Source organism: Aulonocara sp. 'chitande type north' Nkhata Bay, linkage group LG14, assembly GCF_057382095.1.
Source record: "Aulonocara sp. 'chitande type north' Nkhata Bay isolate Kocher_YH1m ecotype deep benthic linkage group LG14, A_spYH_male_GT1.1, whole genome shotgun sequence".
Taxonomy (NCBI): Eukaryota; Metazoa; Chordata; class Actinopteri; order Cichliformes; family Cichlidae; genus Aulonocara; species Aulonocara sp. 'chitande type north' Nkhata Bay.
The window spans coordinates 39,109,378-39,131,100 of NC_141357.1; the positions used below are offsets into that span (position 1 = coordinate 39,109,378).

Sequence of the window (21,723 nt, forward strand, 5' to 3'; positions counted from 1 at the left end):
AGGTTAGTCGGCTAGCTTGGCTAACCATAATGTCATTGCTAGAAAATCATAGTTAACTTTTGTTTTAACTGGCTCATAACACAATTTTGTGACTATTTGTTTTTCATTCAATAATTTAAAGAAAATAAAATTGGTTACAGCATCTGCTCGTTCAGATCCAGTTTGGTATTGGACCTGGTTTGACTTCACAGAACCGCCACAGAAGATGGGACTCTGTGCAGTCCTGTGGAAAACTAAGAACACCTTCACTGCTTCTATAGGAATTAAAACCACCTCGGGTGGATTTAGGTGTGATAACACAATTCCACAATCTTCCCACCAGTGGTCTCAGCAAAGTCACCCTACCAAACCCAAAAGCTCCATCTCGTACTATACAGGTCTCAGTTAGCATGTTAAAGGTTAAAGTTCATGACGGCACGGTTAGAGATAGAGCCTCTTTTGTAATGCCTCTTTTGTAAATCCATAAAGCACAAAACCAACATTTCAGGCACCTCACAGTCCCTAAGTGGACCATGAACTCCTCTGTATACCAGTGTGAGCCTGTCTGTCCCACAGCTAAAGCTCTGACCATGAACAGGACAATGATCCAAGCACAGCAACAGATCTCCAACAGAACGGCTGAAAAAGAAAAGCGCTGCAGAGCTCAGAGAGCTATGCATGGATAAATGCTGCACATGTCAATGAACTGAAGCAACACTGTGAAGACGAGTGGACCAGAAGTCCTCAACCATAATGCAACAGACACATAGAGCCACACTTTACTTTTATTTCAGGTTATTGGTGCTTAAGCAGGTTCTGTGGGCTCAGTTATTCACAGCACTGCAGACTTACAGGCTCCTGTATTTAGACTTGTGTGTGCTGCTGAAAGGGCAACAGGAAGAAAAAAACGAGTGCTAAGATGACATCACCTCGAGCAGAGAAGGCCGTGGACTAATTAAAGGGTGATTGGTTGGGGGATGGTGGGCTTATTATTAGCATATTAGCTGGAGTGTCATTACCGTTATTAACCCAGGTGTGTTTTCTCAATGACCAAATTCTCCATCCCGAACGGACGGATGGGTGGAACGGAGGTCGTACGATCCCGAGAGGATAAGTGGGAGAGAGCCCTGTCGCCATAGCAACAGAAACACAAAGAAGATGGGGATCAACTTCGAGTTCACGGCAGGACAGAAAAACATGTCGCCGTATGACCTCATCCTAACTTTGACACGATACTCCTGTCACGAAACTGCACGCCAGCAGAGGAATGTGATTGGCTCTACTTCTGCAGCCACTTCCTGTCCAAGATGGCTTCTCTTTATTATTAATACTGTAAACATAACTGCATCAGTCAGTGTGGCAGCAGCTTGTTTCTGTTACTCATCAAAGAGTCTGACAGAAGTTTGGGTTTTGTTGTTTTTTGTATCACTTTGTGTTTCTTTGTTGTTATTTGTGATGCAAAAGAACTACAAATTGTTTGGTTTCAAAACTATTTGTATCTTTTTTTCTTATTTTTGCATCTCTGTTGTTACTTTTTATTGTTATTTAGTAACTATTCATGTCTTTGACGTTTGTTGTCATTTTCTCTTTGTTTGCATCTTTGTGCTCATTTTGTTGTTGCCTTGCTACATCTTTTGACTTCGCTTTGTGTGTCTTGGTGGGAGTTTTGTCTCTTTTTGCCATTGTTTTGCAGCAGTGGTTAACTTTATGCACAGTTTCATTGGCGGCCCATTCTCGTGTTTGCTTTCTGTTTCTTGCACTTCCAAAGTCTGTCTCGGTGAACCTGCAGACCCACTCAGGTTGCAGACATTTAATGTTTCTCTGGGAGAGATCTGATGTCTCGTGTGGAGTGCGATCGGAGCACACGGATGGTGCAGTTGGAGAACAGAGACGAGTCTGAATGTGTTTATTTTAAAAACTGACCTTCAGGAGGAAACTGAGAGCGGGGAGGACGGAGGGAGGCGTGATTGCTCCCAGGAGCTTTCATTAACAGGTAATGGACCTAATGATGACATCTTACACACATGATGGTGGAAAAGAAGAACAGGAAGTGATGCCACTGGAGCAGAGGCTGCTGATTGGATAGGAGATTCTCAGGCAGCTGCAATAAAACTTGATGTGTGAAGCCAGAAGAAGACACAGAAACAGAGCGAGGCAACGCAGCAGAGATCAGCTCCACACTGAAGGTACAAACATGCATGTGTGTGTGTGTGAGAGAGAGACACAGGTGTGCACAGGTGCAAATTAATGCCACTTCCCAACATTTTCTATTTAAATTTAAATTCCTTTCAGAGTTGAAGTTTTCTGCTCGCAGTTTTCTGTGTGTGAGTTGTTTGCTGCTTCTTTTTGTCATCTTTGATTCTTTCTGCCAACTTTCTGTGAAACTGAAAACCTTGTGTGTGCATGATCTCATTTATGATTTCTGGCTAAGAAAACAGAGACTTGGACAGGTGAACATGAATGAAATATGTCTTTAAATCTTCACACGAGCAGCGTTTAGCACTGAAAATAAGACCTGGAGATGAACGAGAACTCTCTTCTCAGAGGAAGTCTAAAAAATGTGATGCTGATGTTCAGTCTGCTGCTGGGCTGCAAGCAGATTTTTGTGAATGGAAGGATTTGCAGTGTAAGAGTGTGTGTGTGTGTTTGTCCTCACACGTGCATGAATGAGAGAGCTGCAGCTCCTCAGCATCAGCAGCAGGTGTGAACAGGAGCGTGCACAAACCTTTGTGCATCGTCAGGAATGTATGTGAGTGACGCAACACGACAACAAGTGTTTGTTTCTGCGTGTCTGCTTGCAGGGGACACTGTGTGTGAGTGTGTGTACAGGAGTGTCAGTGAGTGTGCATGTGACGGTCAAAAAGGCGTTTATTTGCAGGGATGGAAAATGCTAAAATTAGCCGATGTTGCTGGACAATACACTTACAGCCATCAGCCGAGCTAAAAGTGCCCCCCTCCTCATGTGTGTGTATTTAAAACCATTGTTGTGAGGACGCTTCGGTTCCTCTGAGAGGTCAGACCCGGTTTGGGGGGCCTGAAACTGTCAGACTGAGCTCTTTCTGCTGATGTCACAGAGCCGTCATTAACGTCTTTGTGAAAAACCACACTCTGTAAACAAAAGATGGACATGTGCCCATGACATCACTCACGCTCAAATGTGGAGGAGAATGTTTCGATCACGTTAACGCTGCAGCTGAGCTGGTTTTAAATAAATAAATAAAAAATGTTTTATTTATATAGCACCTTTCAAGACAGAATCACAAAGTGCTGCACATAAGATTACAAGTCATAAAAAGATTTAAAAAGAGAAAATAAAACAGGCAAAAAATTAACCAAAAGCAGTTTTAGAAAGGTGAGTTTTGAGTTGCTTTTTAAAAACAGCGACTGAGTCCACAGTTCTTAATGTTTGGGGGAGAGGTCCACAGTCTGGGGGCCACAGTGGCAAAAGCTCTGTCACCCTGAGTCCTCCTCTTAGTATTTTTAAAGCAAGTAAGCCCTGATCAGATGACCTCAAAGACCTGCTGGGGACATCGGGCTGTAGCAGATCAAAGATGTAGGCAGGTGCCAGTCCGTGCACAGCTCTGTAGGTCAAGACCAGGATCTTAAAATTGACTCTAAATGTAACAGGAAGCCAGTGTAACTGAGATAACAACGGTGTCACATATGAGTACTTGCAGGATTTTGTCAAAAGCCTCGCTGCAGCGTTTTGCACAACCTGCAGACGATCCAGAGAACCTTTGCTTAGACACATAAACAGCAAATTACAATAATCCAAGCATGACGACATAAATGCATGTATAGCAATCTCCAGTTCAGAGCGAGATAAAATCGGCCTCAGCTTAGCCACATTTCTTAAATGATAAAAACAAGACCGAACCAGAGATTTCAACACCTAAATTCCTGATAGAAGATTTAACATAAAGTGAGAGAGGACCAAGGGCTTTCACTATCTGCGATAGAAACCTATCAGGGGCGCATACGAGGACTTCGGTTTTCCCCACGTTGAGTTGGAGGAAATTTGCAGCCATCCAACGTTTGATCAAATCTAAGCAATCATTCAGACGCTGAAGCTTAGATAAATCCTGGGGCTTAAAAGAAACATACAACTGAATATCATCAGCATAACAGTGATAAGAAATGTCCTCAGAAGAGCCCATTATATGCCGGAGGGGGAGAAGATATATTAAAAACAATAAAGGCCCCAAAACTGACCCTTGAGGGACACCATAAGTAAGGGAGGTAGAGGATGACCTAAAATCGGGGACCGCCACAGAAAAGGATCGGTGATAGAATAGAATAGAATAGAATTCAACTTTATTGTCATTGCACATGCACAGGTACAGGGCAACGAAATGCAGTTTGCATCCATCCAGAAGTGCTTTAGTGATATAGATATATTACAATATATATTAGCAATAATATAGATATGTAAGTATATTACAGAAATGGGTCTATTATGGTATGTTATAATGTACACGGTATGAAGTATGTTGTGAATATTCTATAACTATAAGTATGTACAGGTTGTAGTGAGTACAAGCTATGTACAGGCTATTAACAGGATATAAATATGAAAACTATACAGAAGATGGATGGAGATAAGAGGAGAACCACTCCAAGGCAGTTCCAGATACACCAACCCAATTTTTCAGCCTTTCAATGAGGATGTGATGGTCAGCTGTGTCGAAAGCTGATGTGAGGTCCAACATGAGTAGAACAGAGCACTTTCCTGCATCATTATTCATCAAGATATCGCTTGAGACCCTAAGAAGAGCTGTCTCCGTGGAGTGAAATCGACGAAAACCGGACTGAAACTTATCGTAAATGCCATGTTTATCAGGAGCTGCCATAAGTTGCTTAGCCACTCATTACATGCTTATGCAGAAGAGAAAAGGTAAAACTGTAAGTTAGATAGTAATGTAATTACTCTGTGTTTTTGAGGTCCTTTATGCCAGTTCATTGAAGCATTACGTTTACCTGACTGATCGTTTCAGATGCAGTTCTGCTTCTGTTTGCTGCTCCCTGGCCTCCTGTCCTTCACTCTGCTCCGCTGCAGCGTCGACGGCCTCAGAGTCCAACCGCAACCTGCTCGGGTCAGTGTGCGCACACACACACACACACACACACACACACACACACACACACACACACACACACACACACACACACACACACACAAGCCCTCTCATTTGACTCCTAAAACCCATTTTCAGCAGCCCTGTACAAAAAGTCCTCACAGTGCTCTAATGTCCCCGTAATGCATAAACGTCATCACAGTTCATAGTTCGCACTGATCCACTCACACGCGTGCATGTCTTTCTATCTTTGTGAGGACCAGACGTTCGTGTTTCACCAGTGGGAAAAGGACATTTACTTTCTTTCAAATACTTCCATTCTGTGCGCTTTAATGTAACCTGTGAGGAAGTACTTTTACATCATGTACTTCAGGTAAACTTTATAAGTACTTTTATTAGGCAGGATCCCGTCACACCATCACGAGAGCCAAAACAAGCAGCTCCTCCCTCGAGGGCTCGGTGCTGATATCAGATGGCGTGAGGCGGCGGGGAGGGAAAGCCGAAACGTTTTTCTGTTTAGTCTGGATGACACGAGATCTGTCGGAGTCATCTGAGGCAGCAGGCGGACAGGAAGTGAGACACCGCTCGCTGCCGGGGCCGTGGCGTGAGAGACAGGCTTCAGTGTGGAGGCGTAACATACAAAAACACAGTTCAGTGTTTTCCATACGGAGACTCCCTCATTGAAAATAAAGATGGAGGCGGCGTCGGAGGCTTTTCACAGCATCCCCTTGATTTACGTTTTTATCAGCAGACCAAAGTTCCCAGTAATCAGGAGGCATACGGGTTCACGTGTTAAAGGACAGGAAGTCCTTAAAACTGGACAGGAAGCACTGGATCAGACTCACACTCCTTTCCTTGGATATCATGTACAAAACCTTCAGCTCTAAGCCTTATCCCGGGTAATTTCACACATCCTCTCATACTCTCCTCATTTTCAGTAGATAAACTTGTTACGCCTTTATCTGATCCAGCAGGTAGACCAGCCCATTTTGAGATTTCATGCAGCCCCTCAGTCCCGCCCTGTAGGTGTGAAGGTGGGGGAGGAGCTGACAGCAAAACTGCTCCAATCGGATCACCTGATGAGGATGGAAAATGATGTCATGGAGCCAAAGAGGAAGAGGAGCTTTCCCATCAACAACGTCCCGCTGGACCGCCTGTCCATCAGCTCCATGGAAACGAAGCAGCAAGGGTCAGACAAGCAGAGGTAGTCACCTGTGAGAATACCTGAGAACACCTGAGACGCAGGGATGAGTCTAACGCCTCCATGTTCTTCTGTCTGCAGTAAGGTGGTGGAGTCGCCACGGCGACGACTCAATCCACCGCCCATTGACAGAATCGGGATGGGTCGTCTGCCAAACGGCAGAGGGTAGGCCACATCCCCTCCGTCTGAAAGCCCACCCTCTCTCCACAGCGCTCTCACTGGACAGGTGCAGAACTGCATGTGACTCATTTTCATAAAAGTATCAGTAAAAACACTAAAATGGTCATTTATCTCTACAGATGCATGAAACCGCCAATCACCTGCTGAACCACGCCCACCCTCACTTCACCTGGACACGCCCACCTGACACCCTCACTTCACCTGGACAGCAAACCTGACACCCTCACTTCACCTGGACAGCCCAACACAAAGCATGACTGTTCAATGATGGTGCGTTCAAATGCAGCTCCGTAAAGTCGGCACACATAGAGAGGAAGTGATTTCAACAACACCTGCGATTTGCTTCCATGGCAACTCGTTTTAACAAGCATTTTATTTACCTGTAAAACTTACAGGTAAATAAAACTTTTTTAAAATACTGAATTTAATCAAGGTGAAATCTGTAATGTGAGCAAATCTCGAATTAGCAGCACCAACAAATATCCTGACGTGTGAGATTAAATATACTTATTAGTTTCCACCAATGAGAAGCTTTGATTTCAGATTTATTAAGAAATAAATATGTTACAACTTCAAAATTTGTATTTGGATAAAATCAGAGCCTGATCTCAGAAAGATCAAATCATCAGAATCGAGCAACTTTGACTATAATAAGAATAATTTGGATGTTTTGAGTTTTTTCATTTATAAATTTTTTCATCTTTTTGATTCTTTGCATTTAATATATAATTAAAAAAATTAAAGGTTAGAGTTTGAACATTTTAACCTCATTAGGATTAGTGTTAGGAAACAATAATGCTGCAGTTTTCCGAGTGTCACCTGAATGCACCATCGCCGGCTCCTCCTGCTGTTGGGACCCTGACTGGAGGCGTTGTTGCCTCGACTGCCCTCGCAATCGTCCAACACCAATCGAGTTTCGTCCTCGCACATTTGTCTCGGAGTTGTGCCGCAGGACTGTTTCCACAGCAACGGCACATTTCTACTGCGACCGTAAACAGTGGACAAAGCTACTGTTACGTCATCTCAAAGTCATGAGATTAGCATTTTCATCATCAACACCTTAGTCGCAAAGCAGACTTCCTGTTCAATATGACCCAAGATGAGTGACTGAGTCCATCAGCAGCAAAGTGTTTACAGAGGTCAAGCTTCTACAGCACTGGAAGTCTTTTTGCAACTGCAGCAGTCGCCACCTGGTGGCTTTTTGATAGAATGCAGGTTTAACTCTCCTGGATTAGCTTTATTTTCCTCACCAGGAAACTATGTCCATGTTTTATACCATCTATGACGGTAACACATCTAAAGTTTGTAAACTTGAAATGAGAAAAAAATAAAATAATAGTCCAAAAACAGGTTTAAGCGTCCGAGTGGCGCTGCAGTGGAAACCGTCCTGCTCACTGATTCTGTTCTGATGTGCTTCTTCCTGCCCGAGTTTAACTGTGCTTAATAAAAAGAAAATGACAATGAAGTTCTGAGTGTGACTGATTTTTTCTCTTTTTCAACCCCTTGAGGATTTTAGATCATGTGCTAAAGGCTACAGTTCCACTAATGTCCACTAGAGGCTCCACCAGTAAGTCCCTCCCCATGCTCCCAGAAATAAACATGCGTACAGCCAGGTGAGTTTTTGTTGAGTCTTTATTAAGAAAAGATCATGTGATCCAGAACAGTGCACACAGAACGGCTGGTTCACACAATCCACGAATGATCCGGATCAATCAGAGTCCCGGCATTTCTTGTGTGAACTCATCCACCGAGGACTTCTGTACAGCTGCTATGGGAGCAGAGAAGGGAGATAATGGACCAGACTATCAGCAAAATACAAACACCTTCACATTCAGAGACGGAGAGCGCAGACGAGACTTCACCCTCAAATCCAAACCAGAGAACTTGAATGTACTCTGGACAAGAAACTCCAAAATGATCCTCTGATTACACAACACGTTCATCTTTAACCAACTCTGTCAGCATGGCAGTTTACAAAATATATTAAAAAAAAGAAAGAAAGAAAACAAGCTAACTACTAATACAAGCTAATACCACAGAGCAATTTAGTCTTTAAATGTAGGCAAATGGCTTGAAGATTACATAAGAATACAGATGTTTAGGACAATGCTAGCTCACAGCTAACATTAGCTATTGTTAAGAACTCAGCCAGTTAAATCAGATGACATTATGCTAATGTTAGCCAAAAATGCTCAAACGCTTAAAATCAACATTTTATCTGCAATGCTACCTTCAAAAATCAGTGCCTTTGTTAAATTAGCTTTACCTAAGGCCAGTGCTATCATGCTAACTTCCAAAACTGGGCTAAGAGATAAATATAAATAAAATGAGCTTCACCTCCAAACCAGCTAAGATAATAACAGTGTAATTTGCTGACAGCTAAAAATAGCTGTCACCTCTAAGGTGAAGCTAACATTAGCTAATATGATAGCATTTGTTTAATTAATTTGTTTTTTCTGATGTAGCTCAATGCTAGCTACCAAAACAACCAGTTAACAAAGCTAAAATGGCTTTGATGTTAGTTTCACTTTGAAGTTATCTATGTTAACCATTCCTTAGAATTATTAAGGTTTATAGCATTAGCTTAAATTACTGATGTCTGCATTATTGATAGCTAGAAACTATTATGGTTTACTTTAAAACATGTGATCACTAACTCCGCCCAATGAACCGTGCATCACCACCAATTTAAAGGCGAACAACGATGTTCTACTCAAAAGAACACAAGAAAGTAAAGTGACAGGGCTGATAATAATATGTGGCCATAGTTCAATATTCACTGTTAGCATATAGATAAACCTGAATGTTGGCTTAGAAGGCTTACAGACCTTAATAGTTTTGACATAAGGCTAACATAGCTAGCTAATATAAGCTATTGCTGCACTTTTTTTTTCAAGACAAAGCTAATGTAGATTGCTAACAATAACATCATAATTTTTGTTATGCTAGCTTTACAGCCAACTCACTCTGAGCCGAGGTAAAACTAAAACAGTAGGCTATTTTTACAGATTTTATTAGCTCCGTAGCATATCAAATGTAGATGACTGCTAACATGACTCAGCTTTTGATACAACATCATCATAAATAACAGCTTCATTTTAAAGAAATACAAACACTCGCTAACATTTTAGACTTTGAGATAAAAATGCTGCCAATAATAAAAAATAATAAAAAAAACAGAAAAGAAAAGACTATGTGATGCCAGTATTTGTTAACACTGCGACTATCGCTGATTTTCAGGTCAAGCTAATCAAGCTAACTGCTAACACAAGTTGAACAATAAAGCAAATAATTAAACTGTTAGCATTAGGAAACGTTATTTTTGGATCATTTTGGAGTCTTTCATGCGTTTTGTTCAGAGGACAGACAAGTTTACAGCAGATAACACATTTGAACTGAAGCCAACACGGTCTGACAACAGCCCCTTTTTTCAGTAAGGCAGAGCTGGACCTGAGGAGGGCAAAGCTGCGGGTTTGTTCAGAAACAAAACAATAAAAAGTAAAAACGATAAATCCTACTGAGTTTAGAGGAAAAAAAAAAAAAAAAAAAAAAGAATCAGAGCGGCATTCGATTGCCTTCCACGCTGATTTTAACAGCGTGACCCGTCTTCGTCAGGCGCCGGATGTCAGCAAATCTACGCATCTGTTTATCAACACGGGACAAACTCTTCCTCACCGGACCCTGGAGGCAGACAGACACACAGAACAGGAAGTTACAGGATTTACATCTTGTAATCACACACTGAGGTAACAACACAAAGACAACCGGTTTGTTTCGCACACTTCACTGCTCATGCAGGAAGATGTTTCACAAACACCTCGTTCAGAGCCATCAGATGGGAAGACTGTTCCTAAAGACCATTTACAGTTCAAAATAAGCTTTATTTGTCTCATTCTGCCCCCTCGCTCTGTGTGAAACAAGCTGCTTTAACTCCCCTCCTCCCTGAACATCTATTTGCTTCTGATTGGACAGCTTCTGGAAGCCTGCTGCTGGACGTGTGGCTGATTCCATATCAAAGTGAAAACATTTCTTCCTCCGGGTCAGCTGACTCATTTCTACAGTAAATGTATTTTATTTAATGAAGCCATGCAAATTACAGGTACACTGTCCCACACACTGCACACCTTCTCACCTGTGGAACGTTACTTCCAGTCTCTTAGTGATTATCTCTCTCTAGTGCATGAGTTTGGTGTTTATTAGGCTCAGAGGTGCTCGACGGCTGCAGCAGAGATGTTCATGTGTTCATACAGCAGGAAGGAAAATGATTCAACCCCGGGCACTGCGTATGAGGTCACATGACCTCTGAGTACATTAGTTTGTTAAAGTTAAGGTTTTGTCCGTTGGTTATGACACGATCAGAAGGTTTATCAGTGATTGGTCTGACGTTAGAGGTCTGAATGACTGAAGTGTGATCGATCGTGTGCTCTTCGCTGTGTTCAGTGAACTCTGTTTGGGGGTTGGATAACTTTGCCTCCACTGTACGTCTGCACACTGCCGGTGAGTCAGGCTCTTCACACCATGCAGACAGACTTACTGCCCCCTGCAGGGGAGCAGGGGAGCTACAGGGGCATTCTGTTTCCCTCTATGCTGATCTTCACAGCTCCCTGCGGCCGCCCCAATTTTCTCTGCTCGGCGAAACGCCGTTTGTGCTTCTCCAGCAGGCTGATGGCCTTCTTACAGCCGCTCTACAAAGGACCAATCACAGCTCAGCTCCTGACAGCAGGTAAACTCCTTGTTCAGAGCTTTACAATCAAATAGAAGCAGAAAATAACCCGATGTCTGTTCCAGCACAAAAGTGTTGAAGTGTTTGTTTCAACTTTATTTAAACTTCAGAAAACTGACTGTTTATATAAAAGTTCTTTATTGTTATTCGTATTGTTTTTTCTTTAAAAACGCGTTTGCTCTTAGAGAGGTTTAAAATATATTTGTTTAATTTTGGAATTTTGTATTTGTGATTCATTTTGTAAATCGTGAGTAAATAATTTGTTTGACTCAATTACGAAAAAAATGGAACCAAATGTTAAACTCTGGATATTTCATAGGACTGTGCCTAAAGGGGGCGCTCTGCTGTTTAGTTGAAGTGTAGCCACGCCCTGAAGCACACGCCATCGGCCCGTGTGACCACTCACCCTGCTGGAGTCCCCCTCCACGTTCCATTTGGGCCGAACCACGTAGTCTTTGTTTGAGGGCATCGGGACTCGAGCCCGGGCGCAGAACCCGGGGTCTCCTGGCCGCAGAGCTCTGTTGGGAGCAGGCGTTCAGGTTAATGAGGGTGGAATTTAAACACGGCACAAAATTCCAGACGACAGAGGAGGAAGTTATGACAAATCCCGCCCCCAGATGTCTGAGAACTTACTTCTCCTCTCCGGTCAGCTGCTTCTCCAGGTCTCTGCGAGGCGTCTGACCTCCAGAACTACAAACAGAAGAAGAAGACATGAATTCAACTTCGAGTGTGAAGTAGCTCCGCCGCACCTCGCAGGTTTCTGAGCGATGTTCTTCACCGGCTGAGCCTCCATGCTGTTAGCAGCACGTCACTCCGAGCGAGTTAGTCGGCGCCAAAACTTCCCGCACGGAACAAACTCAGCCCTGCCCGAGCTCCACATCGTTAGGGCAGTAAAACACACACGGCTAACACTGCCGTTACAGAAACAGGCTCCAGTCTCTGCTCTGTTTAACCCCTCTGTGCAGCAGCGCCCCCTAATGTCTACAGTGGATATTAAAAGTATCAGCAGCTGTGACTGTATTAGTTTGTGTCGCAGATATGGACCGAAGCTGAAATAAGGCAGTCCTCCACTCCGGTGCAGTACCAGTTTCAACCACCGGGTGGCATCCAGTCCGCCTGAAACGCGCCCAAGCTAATGTTAGCGTTTCTAAGCTGACTTATTTTGATAGCTAGATGAGCTCAGAGTGGAGGTGGTAAAAACAGAGTTACAAGAAGGGCTTGAATCAAATATAAAATCTCAGCTTCAGTCATTTTCTTTAGTTGAATCACTCTGAAATAAATGCAAAGTATTCAAACCGGCCAATTCTGCTTCATCTCACAAGCTCCACCCACCTGTTTGTGAGGAGCAGCCAATCAGAGGATACTTAGAGGAGGCTTATTTTATACTGCAAATTATGCAAACAGACTCTATTAGAGTCCAAGAATGAAAAAGGAGCTGGAAATGAGCAGAACGGGTCACCTTTAAATCGTGCAGCTGCACTCATGAAGTCATTTAAGTCTCAGGGATTCATTCTGGTCACTTTGGTGCTGCTGTGGGTATCTGAGGAGTTACTAAGCTTTAGACAGAGGGATGTAAAACCTGCAGAGACGCGTTAAAGAAGGTAAACCTGGTCACTCAGTGCAACCATGCAACGTCAGGACTGAACCTGGTTGGTGGAGAAAAGACATCAGGTTCCTCTGCCCTCTCCACCTTCTGAGGCTGACTGGGGATGAGACGGAGGAAGAGGAGTGAAAGAGGAAAAACTACGCCTCACGCTAACTACGACCTTTAGAAATCATCTCACAATATTCAAAGAGAAGATCGAGAAAGGCGAAGCTTTCAAATGGGTTTCAGGTAAAGCCGTGCTGAGTGACTTTAGAGTGAACAGCGGTGGGAATGCGGCGCACAGATATAGCAAACGCACTGGGGGGGGGGGGGGTTCCACCTGTACAAAACACCTGACACTCTGACACAAGCAGAAGATGGAGAATGAGGGTTAAACTGTTCTCAGGTGAGAGACAAGCATCATCACATGACAGGAAGAGGACGCTGAAAACAGAGCAGACATCAGCCCGGGGGGGGTCGGTCAGTATTGTAGCTACTGCATGGTTCGGACGACTCACTGTGGAAAAGGTCTGAAACCTAACGACGGCTGACAGCGATTCTAATAAAGTCAAATATATGAGCAATTTTATGGATAATGTAAATAAAACTTAAATCGCTGCAGATATGAAGCAGAAACAAGAACGTTAGTGTCGTCTGGGTGACGATGGAATCAGAGGAGGTCGGACGTTGCGATCATCGTTACCTTAGGCGCCGTCTCTGAGGCATCTGCTGATCCAGATCTCTCTGCTGCCGCTCCTCTCTCGTCATCCCCTTATAGTTCGACGTCAGACCGAAGATCGGCCGCGACCACTCGTCTGGAGATGAGAAAGAGTTCAGAAACCGCGGCCTCCACGGCCAGACAGGGAAACTACAGAAAAGGAGCATGGCCTTACTGATGAGTTTGAGAGCGAGGTCTTTGTTGGCTCGAGACTCTTTGGGATGTTTGTACAGGAACATGACGGCCCGCCCGATGCCGCTGTGCTTCAGCGTCTCCTGACTCACGCTGGGCAGCTGCAGGACGAAACACACCATGAACGACTGAATCTTAGAGACGCAGCTGAAGAACGATGTGCCGCGTTCAGCGCTCACCTCCTGCAGTATCCTGAGCAGCTCCTCTCTGATCCTGAGAGCGGGCAGAGATTTGTCAGGAAGAGGGCTGATCCACTCTTTAATGGCCGACATCACGCCGCTGTCGATGAACGTCTCCTTCAAGTCCTGCCTGAGGGACAAACGATAAGAGTCTTCAATGCAGTCACGGAGGAGAAGGACCTGCTTCTTTTTGGCGCTGGTCTCAGCACGTAAGCCTTCAACTATAAGCTAACACGGAGCTCTTACTTCTTCAGGTGCATGACGACCTGCGGCAGCAGCATGAGCTTCTTCAGCGCTGGTTTCTTCTGGCTGTTCAGAGCTCGATCTTCCTGCAAATAAAAACAAATGCACACAGAGTCGGTGAGGATCACAGCTCAGAGATTTGTGAGGCTTTTATTTTGACGGGGCGAGAGCAGCGTGCGCACCTCCGCAGCCTCGTTCATCTTGGTGATCATGGCGTTGACCACGTCGTCGGCGTCGCTGATGAACGTGCCTCCATCGCGGTGCCGCCTCTTCTTGCTGTTCATGGCTTTCCTCCGGGCGAGCATGATGTCGAAGTCTGACATCATGCTGGTGCTACACACACACACACACACACACACACACACTTAATAGCAGAAACAACAACGCTTGTTTAAAATCGTGTTGCTGATCAGCAGACTCACTCTTGGCCGCTGCGGTCGACGCCCTCGTCAGAGTCTGACTCCTCCTCCGCCTGCACCTTCTGCTTCGCCTTGCCGTCGCCCTCCAGGTCCTCCTGGTTGAAACCCTGCAGGACGACAGTTTGTGAAACGGGAACTGCTCGCGGCTGATCTCGCTTTTGTCTTTGAACGGAGACGCGACATCGAGGCTTACCGTGAACTCCTCCTCATCTCCAGACTCGCCAAAGATGTCTGCGATCATCTTCCTGCAACAGAACAGGCACATCAGCTCCTGGCAGCCACAGAATTAAACTCTTTATTTTGAAATTAAAACTCTGCATGTGTCTTCTTGCAGGGGTGGTAGCTGCATCCCTCAGGCTGTCCTGTAGGGGGGTTTGAGTTTTCTGCGAGGTGTTTCCACGTCAGCACTCACTCCTCCTGGTCTTCTCCGGAGTCGCTGTCGCTGCCAAACAGCGCTTTCTCGTCCTTGTTCCCCGCCGCCTTCGCTCGGTCGTCCTCCTCGCTCTCGCTGTCTGAGCCGAGCTCTCTCAGTTTGGCGGCCAAACTTTTATCGGGACCCCCGAAGTCGGCGTCACTGTCTGAGTTCTCGTCGTCTGACACCGCCCGGTTCCTCTTCGCCACTGAGGAGACCGTCGAGAGCGACAAACGTCACACAACAGCGCTGCTTTACCTCGCAGCATCAACTTTTACTTTCAGCAGAGAATCCAAACAAAGATCCTGCTCCAGCCGTCAGGTCTGCGTTACCTGGTTTCTCCGCCTTCTCCTCGTCCTCGTCCTCGCTGTCGGACAGGATGGCCTTCTTCCTCTTCACTGCAAACACAAAGCTCACTGGTTACTCACACAGCATCTAAAACGGAACTGAAATATTAACAGAACCGGCGAACGTGGCGGGTGACTCCGTCTCCGTCTGACCACGAACACAACGAGCAGCACGCCAAAGGAAAGTCTGTGAGAGAACGTGTTTACCATTACTAAAAGTGATCACATGTTCTTTAGTCGGTGAAGCCGGCGTGTGTGTCACGTGTGTGATCACTGTGGCCCTGCTGGATGGGTACACCTTACCACAGACTTGCTTCACGACAGCGGCGACGTTTACCTCGCAAACCCGGACAGTGTTGGGAAAGTTACTTTGAAAAAGTAATTACTTATAGTTACTTCTTGAAAAAAGTAACTGAGTTACTATATTATCACAGTAACTAATTACTAGGAAAAGTAACTATTGCATTATTAAAAAAACCAAAACAAAAAAAGTTGAACCCTCTCAGAGCGCAGACTTTAAAAGCATCTCGCCTCGTTTCATCCTGTTCAACCTCGCAACCTGTAACCACCACAAACATGGTTAACGGATCATTTTCATAACTCGAAATATAAATTATTATTACAGCTATTTACCTAAAATGCAGCCAAGGTGTTTTCATTTCTAACTATTTACAGAAAAATCTAATAAGATGTCACAAATGATTTGTGTCTGTGTCCACTGCACGATGCAGGAGAACGCCACCTGACACCTGCAGCTGTGTCACTCCAGTGTTTACACTGTAATCTGTCTTTTTTTGGCAAAACTGTGACATTCAGCAGTCACCTCATTGTTCTGACACACAACAAAACTACACACTAACTACACACTCCAAACACGCTAAACGTCACAAATCTCTCACCGCCGTCACTCCTAAAACTCCGCCTTCTTCCTAAACAACCAAATGCCATGTTGTCATATCATTTCTTGATTGGTCGACATGGTACATTTTTCCACCAATAGGAAAGTGGTGTTTTTTCTTTTTCTTGGTGCTTTCGAGCTCTTTCCTTAGAAACAGTTTTTGTGTTTCTTCTAAACTTCACGATTTTATTCAGAAATAAACATTTTTAATCATAACTCGTGTTTTTCACGGCCGATCAACACAATTTAAAAACTGATATATATTTTAAAGTCAACACTTGTTGCTGTGTCATCTTAAATTGGTCATGTGATTGTTTTGCCCCGCCCCCTGGTAAACTGAAAACAGCTTCAACCGTCTGTGTTGACAATAGTAACGCGTCCACAATGTAAGAGCGTTGTAACCATAGAAACAGTCATTAGTTCGATCGCTCAATAACGCCGTCACTCGGTCACTGAACCCAGAGCTGCTCGTTTATCTTCATGTTAATTTGAATCAAACTGATCAGATCAGGAAGTCCAGTGTTTCTGGAGTAACGACATCATTTCCTGTCACAAAACGGTTCAACTGAAGTCTGCCTGGGGGCGTGGCTTACCGCCACGCGCGTACCTGGCTTCTCGTCGTCCTCGTCGCTGTCACCTCTCTGCTGCCTCTCCTCTTCCTCCTGCTGCTCTCCATCACTTCCTGCTGCAGCCTTCCTCCGCCCTTCCTCTTCCTCCTCCTCGCTGTCTGACTGCATGACCCCCTTCCACTTCTCCCCTCCTCCTTCCTCCTCCCGTTTCTCCTCCTCATCCGAGTCTATCTGCGCCGCCTTGCGTCTGGCAGGCGTCTCTGTGTCAGAGTCACTGTCAGCATTGGAGCGGCGCTCTGGGGACGCCGCGGCTTTGGCATCCTCGTTGTCAGAATCGCTTTCTGCCGCCGCTTTGGGCCGCTCCTCCACATCCGAGCTGCTCCCTCTCCGCTTGGGCGGCGGCGACGCCCCCTCCTCGTTGTCAGATGCTCCGTGTTTGAGCGGCGATGAGGCCTCGTTATCTGAGCCGCTCGTCCTGCGTTTCTCTGGCGGCGACTCCTCCTCCTCGGACGCGCTCACCCTGCGTTTCACTGAAGATGAGCCATCCTCATCGTCGCTGTCGGCGGGCCTCGGCGCCTCCGCCTCAGAGTCACTTTTGTCATCACGGCCCCCGGGGCCCTCGCCCTCCGAGTCGCTGTCGGCCCTGCAGCAGTCCTCGTTGTCAGAGCCGCTGGCCCCGCCACCTGTCACCATGGCGTCGTCCTCGTCGTTGCTGCCCTCGTCCTGACAAAAACAAAGAAAGTTTATCAGCCCGATCACGGCGGTCTGCAGACGGTGTTTGTCATATTTACAGTCCGAACAGACCGGAGCCGCCATTGTTCCAGCAAACGTAACAAATACTGACAGCGTCCACATCACTGCAGCTGCAGCACCAATCCATGTGTCGACCTCATGTTTTCCAGCTGTTGCAACATCTGTCTCTCTAACCTGTGACTCTTTCAGCTCCGGTACTGATCAATCACTGACATGCTGGGAAAAACAACACTCTCATAATATCATACATAGAGCTCATCCCACACAGTTCCAAACATGGAAGATCAGCTGTCCATGTCCGTGTAAATCCGCCTGATTTGAAGTATGAATTTCAGGCACTACTTAAAATGCAAAGACGAAACGGCTCAGAATAAACGTTTGAAAACTGATGATGTCAATGAATTATCTGCAGAATCAATGAGATGAATTCTGACCTCAGACCGGCGCCCGGCGCTCCTCATCTCCTCGCCATCTGATGCTGGGTGTTCATCCTGAACCGGCGTGCCGCCTCCATCATCTACAAGAACACATCCGGAACATTCATGTTAAATTCAGTCCTTTTTAAAAGCATTTATAGGAGCTGCAAAAAGTATGCAGTAACTTTACCAAGCTGCCAAAGTAAAACTGAATGAAAACTACCGGTACACAACAGCTTTCTCTGCATTCCCTTCGATAAACTGCCTTTCAAAGAAATAATCGTGCTTTTCAAGGATCATGGCTTATTAGGACTGGATAGAACATATGACAGCAGCAGTGAGAAGTAGAAGATTACACTACAGTCACATCAGAATATCCACCGTTCTGTACATTAACGGTCAAACAGGCTACAGCTTAGGAAACGTTTCTAGTGTTAAAAAGTCTCCGTAATGATCACACGATGTCATCAGCTGGTCTGTAAACAGCTCAAAAACAAACACTTGGATCCTCTGCAGCTGCTCGCCAAACTTCACTTTAAAAGTGACCAATTTTAGGTTCATGGCTAACCGCGTGACAAAAACATAAAGTCCACCTACATGAGCAGACTTCATCTTTAAGGCTTTCGTATTGATTCGGCTCTCTTTGGTGTATCATGTCTAACCGGTTATATTGATTATGAAACGTTTGTTATGTAATCAGGCCAACAAACACTGATGGTTTAGCTTGGCTCGGTGGAAGGCCGCTTTCTGCCGGGTTCGTGTTGGATGGCTCCGCTGGTTTCCTCCACGGATATAACGTTGAAATATCACCGCGTGTTTCAGTCTTTTGGAGGTAAATGTGACGGAGAGCTCAGGAGATGTTTGCCAGCCGGTCGTGACGCTAAACCGGGACATGTTTGCTGGAAACTGGCGCCGATGCTGTCGCTAACCCCGAAACACAAACAACGATCCCTCCGCGTGATCACAACCCACCTCTGCATCATGTTTATCTAGGACGCGCTCATGGTGCTCGAATTCAGTTAGTATTCAGTTAGCTACTACAGTTGGTCAGTACTGTCCTGTTAGTCGTTTAAATAGGAAACAAAGCATAAGCGTTACCGGAGCGGTTCCCGGACATTAGATCGTCCTCCTCTCCGTCCATTTCCCCGACGAAGAAAGCTTTGAGTTTGGGCTTGAGGGCGGAAACCCCCCTCTGTCCACTGGAAGAAATAAACCTGAACGAAGTAACGACGGTCTGAGGAAGATTACACCCACAGCTAGCCTCTGCTAGCCCACACAGCCAAAATGGTGACTACCTGTATCATATGAGCATGCGCAAAGGGATCGGTCGCTTCCTAATGACGTAAACTGTCTTTTTGGAAAAAATAAACTTTATTAGTATGACAAATGATTCTAGAAAAAACAATACCAGAACATTGGTCGTGTAAGTATTTTTATTTATACTGTTTTGATTTTAATTGTACTGCCGAAAGTTTTTCTTAGCTTTGAACCGCGTGACACTGTCTGTTACTAACTCCAGCTGTAGTGTGACGACTTAGACACGCGCCACAGCCTACAGAGGATCCACGCGGACCCGGAGCTGTCCTGTTTTTTTTTCGGCTGGTTTGGTGTGTGTGAGTCCGGTGTGATGGGGGACCGGAGCCGGTTGTGCTCCGTGTGGCTCGGCTCGGAGACCGGGATCCTGAAGGGGGTCAGCCTGTCCCGGAAACAGGCCTTCAACTTCTGCAACACGAGCCACCTGAGTCGAGACCAGGAGGTCCGCGCGCTGTGCTGGGGGGACGCGGCGGAGAGCGAGCTGCTGGTGGGCTGCGTGGACGCCACCGTGAAGACGTTCAGCTTGGAGAAGGGCGCGTTCACCGAGAGCCGGCGCTGCGGGGACCCGGCGGAGGGCTGCTTCTCCGGGCTAGCGGCGCTGGGCGGCGACGCACTGGTCACCTGCGCGGAGAGCGGCGCGCTGCGCGTGTGGAGGCAAGAGGGCGGCGACGAGCCCGTGACACAGGTGGACGCCGGGAAGAACGTGTGCAGGATGCGGCAGAGCCCGGCGAACCCAAACAAGGTGGCCACCGGAGGGAAGGAGAACGGCCTGAAGATCTGGGACCTCCAGAGGCCCGAGCAGCCCGCGTTCAGCGCCAAGAACCTCCGGGACGACTGGCTGGACCTCCGGCGGCCCTACTGGGTCCGGGACATGGCCTTCATCCCGGACTCCGACAAAGTGGTCACCTGCACGGGTTACCACCAGGTGTGTAGCTGTGATTCACCCTCAGCAGGACAAAACGTGTTTTTAAAGAAGACCCATTTAAAGTTTACTTTGGCCCGGGTTAAAGGTCAAGCTTATCACAAACATCTGGTTTGTGTGATCTGTAAACGTTCGTCTGGCTCAGAATTGGCTCAAAAGTCAGACCAGACTCCGTTCAAAAAGTGTTTAATTTTAAGTTTTCTTAAGTCTATGACAAAATTAAAGCTCGTGTAAATCCTCAGCTCTCTACATGTATTATATTTTTTTCTCTAAGTCGGCTAACATTTGAGCAATATTAAAGGACAACAACAAACTGTCTGAGTAAAACAAACTAAGGCTAAAATTATGGATGATTTTATTATCAAAGCCATCGTCAGTTTGGTTTCGGACCGATTCCTCATCAGTTTTCTCTCCATTCAGAAGGTGTTTGATTTAAGGTTTACTTTCTCTTCTCTCATACATTTATGATCTTTAAAATTTCCTCCAGGTTTACAAGTTTAAAGGGATATTCCATAAAATTATTAAGACAAAAACAACACAACTAAAGTTAAAGCTGTGGATAATTTCTAAAGTGTTTCTAAAAAGAAACAATAATAGTGATTTCCCTTTGAGGTCTTTAGTATCCTCGGTGTTGATTCCTGATCAGTGGAAAAAATGCTTTTAGGTGTAAAAACAAATAAAATAATAATAATTAAGCAGCAGAAAATAAAGTTTCAATCTGTCAATTGATGACCTGCTTTGTTTTTTTGTTTTTTTAAAATAAAGTTATGTTGAAACTCTCTCTCAGGTGCACGTGTTCGACCCCTCGTCTCCTCAGAGGCGTCCTGTCCTGGAGGCGGAGTACGGCGAGTACCCGCTCACCGCTATCTCTCTGACGCCTGACGGCACAGCGGTGGCAGTGGGCAACACCCAGGGTCACATCGCCCTGCTGGACCTGAGGAAGGGCCTGGTGCGTGGCTGTGTCAAGGGGCTGGCGGGCGGCGTGAGGGGGCTTCAGTGCCACGCCTCCCAGCCGTTGGTGGCGTCCTGCGGCCTGGACCGCTTCCTGCGCATCCACAGCCTGGAGGACCGCAAACTGCAGCACAAAGTCTACCTGAAGTCCCGTCTCAACTGCCTCCTGCTCGCCAGCCAAGACCTGCAGGAGGGAGGGGCAACTGCAGGGGAGGCGGAGTCTGAGGTAAAGGAGGAGGAAGACGAAGGTGATGATGTGTGGGACGCTATGGAGCAGGTGGAGGAGAGGCAGAAGAGGAAAACGACAGAAGACAACGAGACAACGAAGAAGAGGAAGAAGGCACAGGACTGAGAGGCATTTGAGGTTTTAGAGGACAGTGGGACGTTTAACCGCCGTAGCTGGGGGCTTGTAAGCAGCGTTTATTCAGACTGGAGGCCTTTTATTTTGAAAAGCTTCAGGTACTGGGTAGATGTTTCTCACCTGTGAACAGGTAGAGTCTGCGTCTGCCTGGGGAGACAAATGTATGAGTGCTTTAAAACGTCTTTGTGGTTTTTTATGATTGTAATTATTGAAAATACACGTGTAATTATGATTAAAGGAGTTTCTGCTTCCTGTGTCTGATCAAAGAAGTTAAATGTGCTGACGG

The 21,723-nt window shown here is 45.8% G+C and overlaps 3 protein-coding genes across 9 annotated transcripts; 2 read left to right on the plus strand and 1 right to left on the minus strand.

Moving 5' to 3' along the window:
* Positions 1-1,918: 1,918 nt before the first annotated feature.
* Positions 1,919-9,990, plus strand: ostn (osteocrin). Of its 2 annotated transcripts, none has more exons than XM_086262522.1 (5): positions 1,919-2,165; positions 4,974-5,072; positions 6,026-6,258; positions 6,337-6,481; positions 6,555-9,990. In XM_086262522.1, the coding sequence occupies exons 2-4, from the start codon at positions 4,974-4,976 to the stop codon at positions 6,422-6,424; spliced, it is 420 nt and encodes a 139-aa protein (XP_086118648.1). In that variant the 5' UTR covers positions 1,919-2,165; the 3' UTR covers positions 6,425-6,481; positions 6,555-9,990. The 2 variants fall into 2 exon arrangements, with proteins under 2 accessions (XP_086118648.1, XP_086118649.1); XM_086262523.1 differs by having other exon boundaries at positions 6,029-6,258.
* Positions 8,034-19,212, minus strand: iws1 (interacts with SUPT6H, CTD assembly factor 1). Of its 5 annotated transcripts, none has more exons than XM_086262517.1 (16): positions 18,988-19,212; positions 17,908-17,990; positions 16,759-17,443; positions 15,239-15,304; positions 14,907-15,114; positions 14,688-14,739; positions 14,498-14,601; positions 14,258-14,408; positions 14,079-14,161; positions 13,833-13,962; positions 13,637-13,754; positions 13,447-13,558; positions 12,805-12,861; positions 11,792-11,848; positions 11,565-11,676; positions 8,034-10,116 (listed from the first exon to the last, which is right to left on the minus strand). In XM_086262517.1, the coding sequence occupies exons 1-16, from the start codon at positions 19,028-19,030 to the stop codon at positions 9,991-9,993; spliced, it is 2,187 nt and encodes a 728-aa protein (XP_086118643.1). In that variant the 5' UTR covers positions 19,031-19,212; the 3' UTR covers positions 8,034-9,990. The 5 variants fall into 5 exon arrangements, with proteins under 5 accessions (XP_086118643.1, XP_086118638.1, XP_086118640.1 ...); XM_086262513.1 differs by lacking the exons at positions 12,805-12,861; positions 18,988-19,212 and adding exons at positions 10,970-11,120; positions 18,487-18,833 and having other exon boundaries at positions 9,981-10,116; XM_086262512.1 differs by lacking the exons at positions 12,805-12,861; positions 18,988-19,212 and adding an exon at positions 18,487-18,830.
* Positions 10,058-21,688, plus strand: wdr74 (WD repeat domain 74). 2 transcript variants are annotated; one of them, XM_086262521.1, is made up of 4 exons: positions 10,058-10,181; positions 10,408-11,158; positions 19,409-20,128; positions 20,913-21,688. In XM_086262521.1, the coding sequence occupies exons 3-4, from the start codon at positions 19,517-19,519 to the stop codon at positions 21,426-21,428; spliced, it is 1,128 nt and encodes a 375-aa protein (XP_086118647.1). In that variant the 5' UTR covers positions 10,058-10,181; positions 10,408-11,158; positions 19,409-19,516; the 3' UTR covers positions 21,429-21,688. The 2 variants fall into 2 exon arrangements, with proteins under 2 accessions (XP_086118647.1, XP_086118646.1); XM_086262520.1 differs by lacking the exons at positions 10,058-10,181; positions 10,408-11,158 and adding an exon at positions 17,952-19,312.
* Positions 21,689-21,723: the final 35 nt, after the last annotated feature.

Bases quoted from the DNA above. Each gene is read 5' to 3' on its own strand.
- iws1 (XM_086262517.1), bottom strand. From the start codon at position 19,030: ATGGACGGAGAGGAGGACGATCTAATGTCCGGGAACCGCTCCG. The intron at 17,991-18,987 runs GTAACGCTTATG...GTGTTCTTGTAG, and splicing joins AATGTCCGGGAACCGCTCCG to ATGATGGAGGCGGCACGCCG. The intron at 11,849-12,804 runs GTTCAGTCCTGA...TTCTGTTTGTAG, and splicing joins GTCTTTTCTCCACCAACCAG to TTCTGGAGGTCAGACGCCTC.
- wdr74 (XM_086262521.1), top strand. From the start codon at position 19,517: ATGGGGGACCGGAGCCGGTTGTGCTCCGTGTGGCTCGGCTCGGAGACC. The intron at 20,129-20,912 runs GTGTGTAGCTGT...ACTCTCTCTCAG, and splicing joins CCTGCACGGGTTACCACCAG to GTGCACGTGTTCGACCCCTC.
- ostn (XM_086262522.1), top strand. From the start codon at position 4,974: ATGCAGTTCTGCTTCTGTTTGCTGCTCCCTGGCCTCCTGTCCTTCACT. The intron at 5,073-6,025 runs GTCAGTGTGCGC...TATCTGATCCAG, and splicing joins TCCAACCGCAACCTGCTCGG to CAGGTAGACCAGCCCATTTT. The intron at 6,259-6,336 runs GTAGTCACCTGT...TTCTGTCTGCAG, and splicing joins CAAGGGTCAGACAAGCAGAG to TAAGGTGGTGGAGTCGCCAC.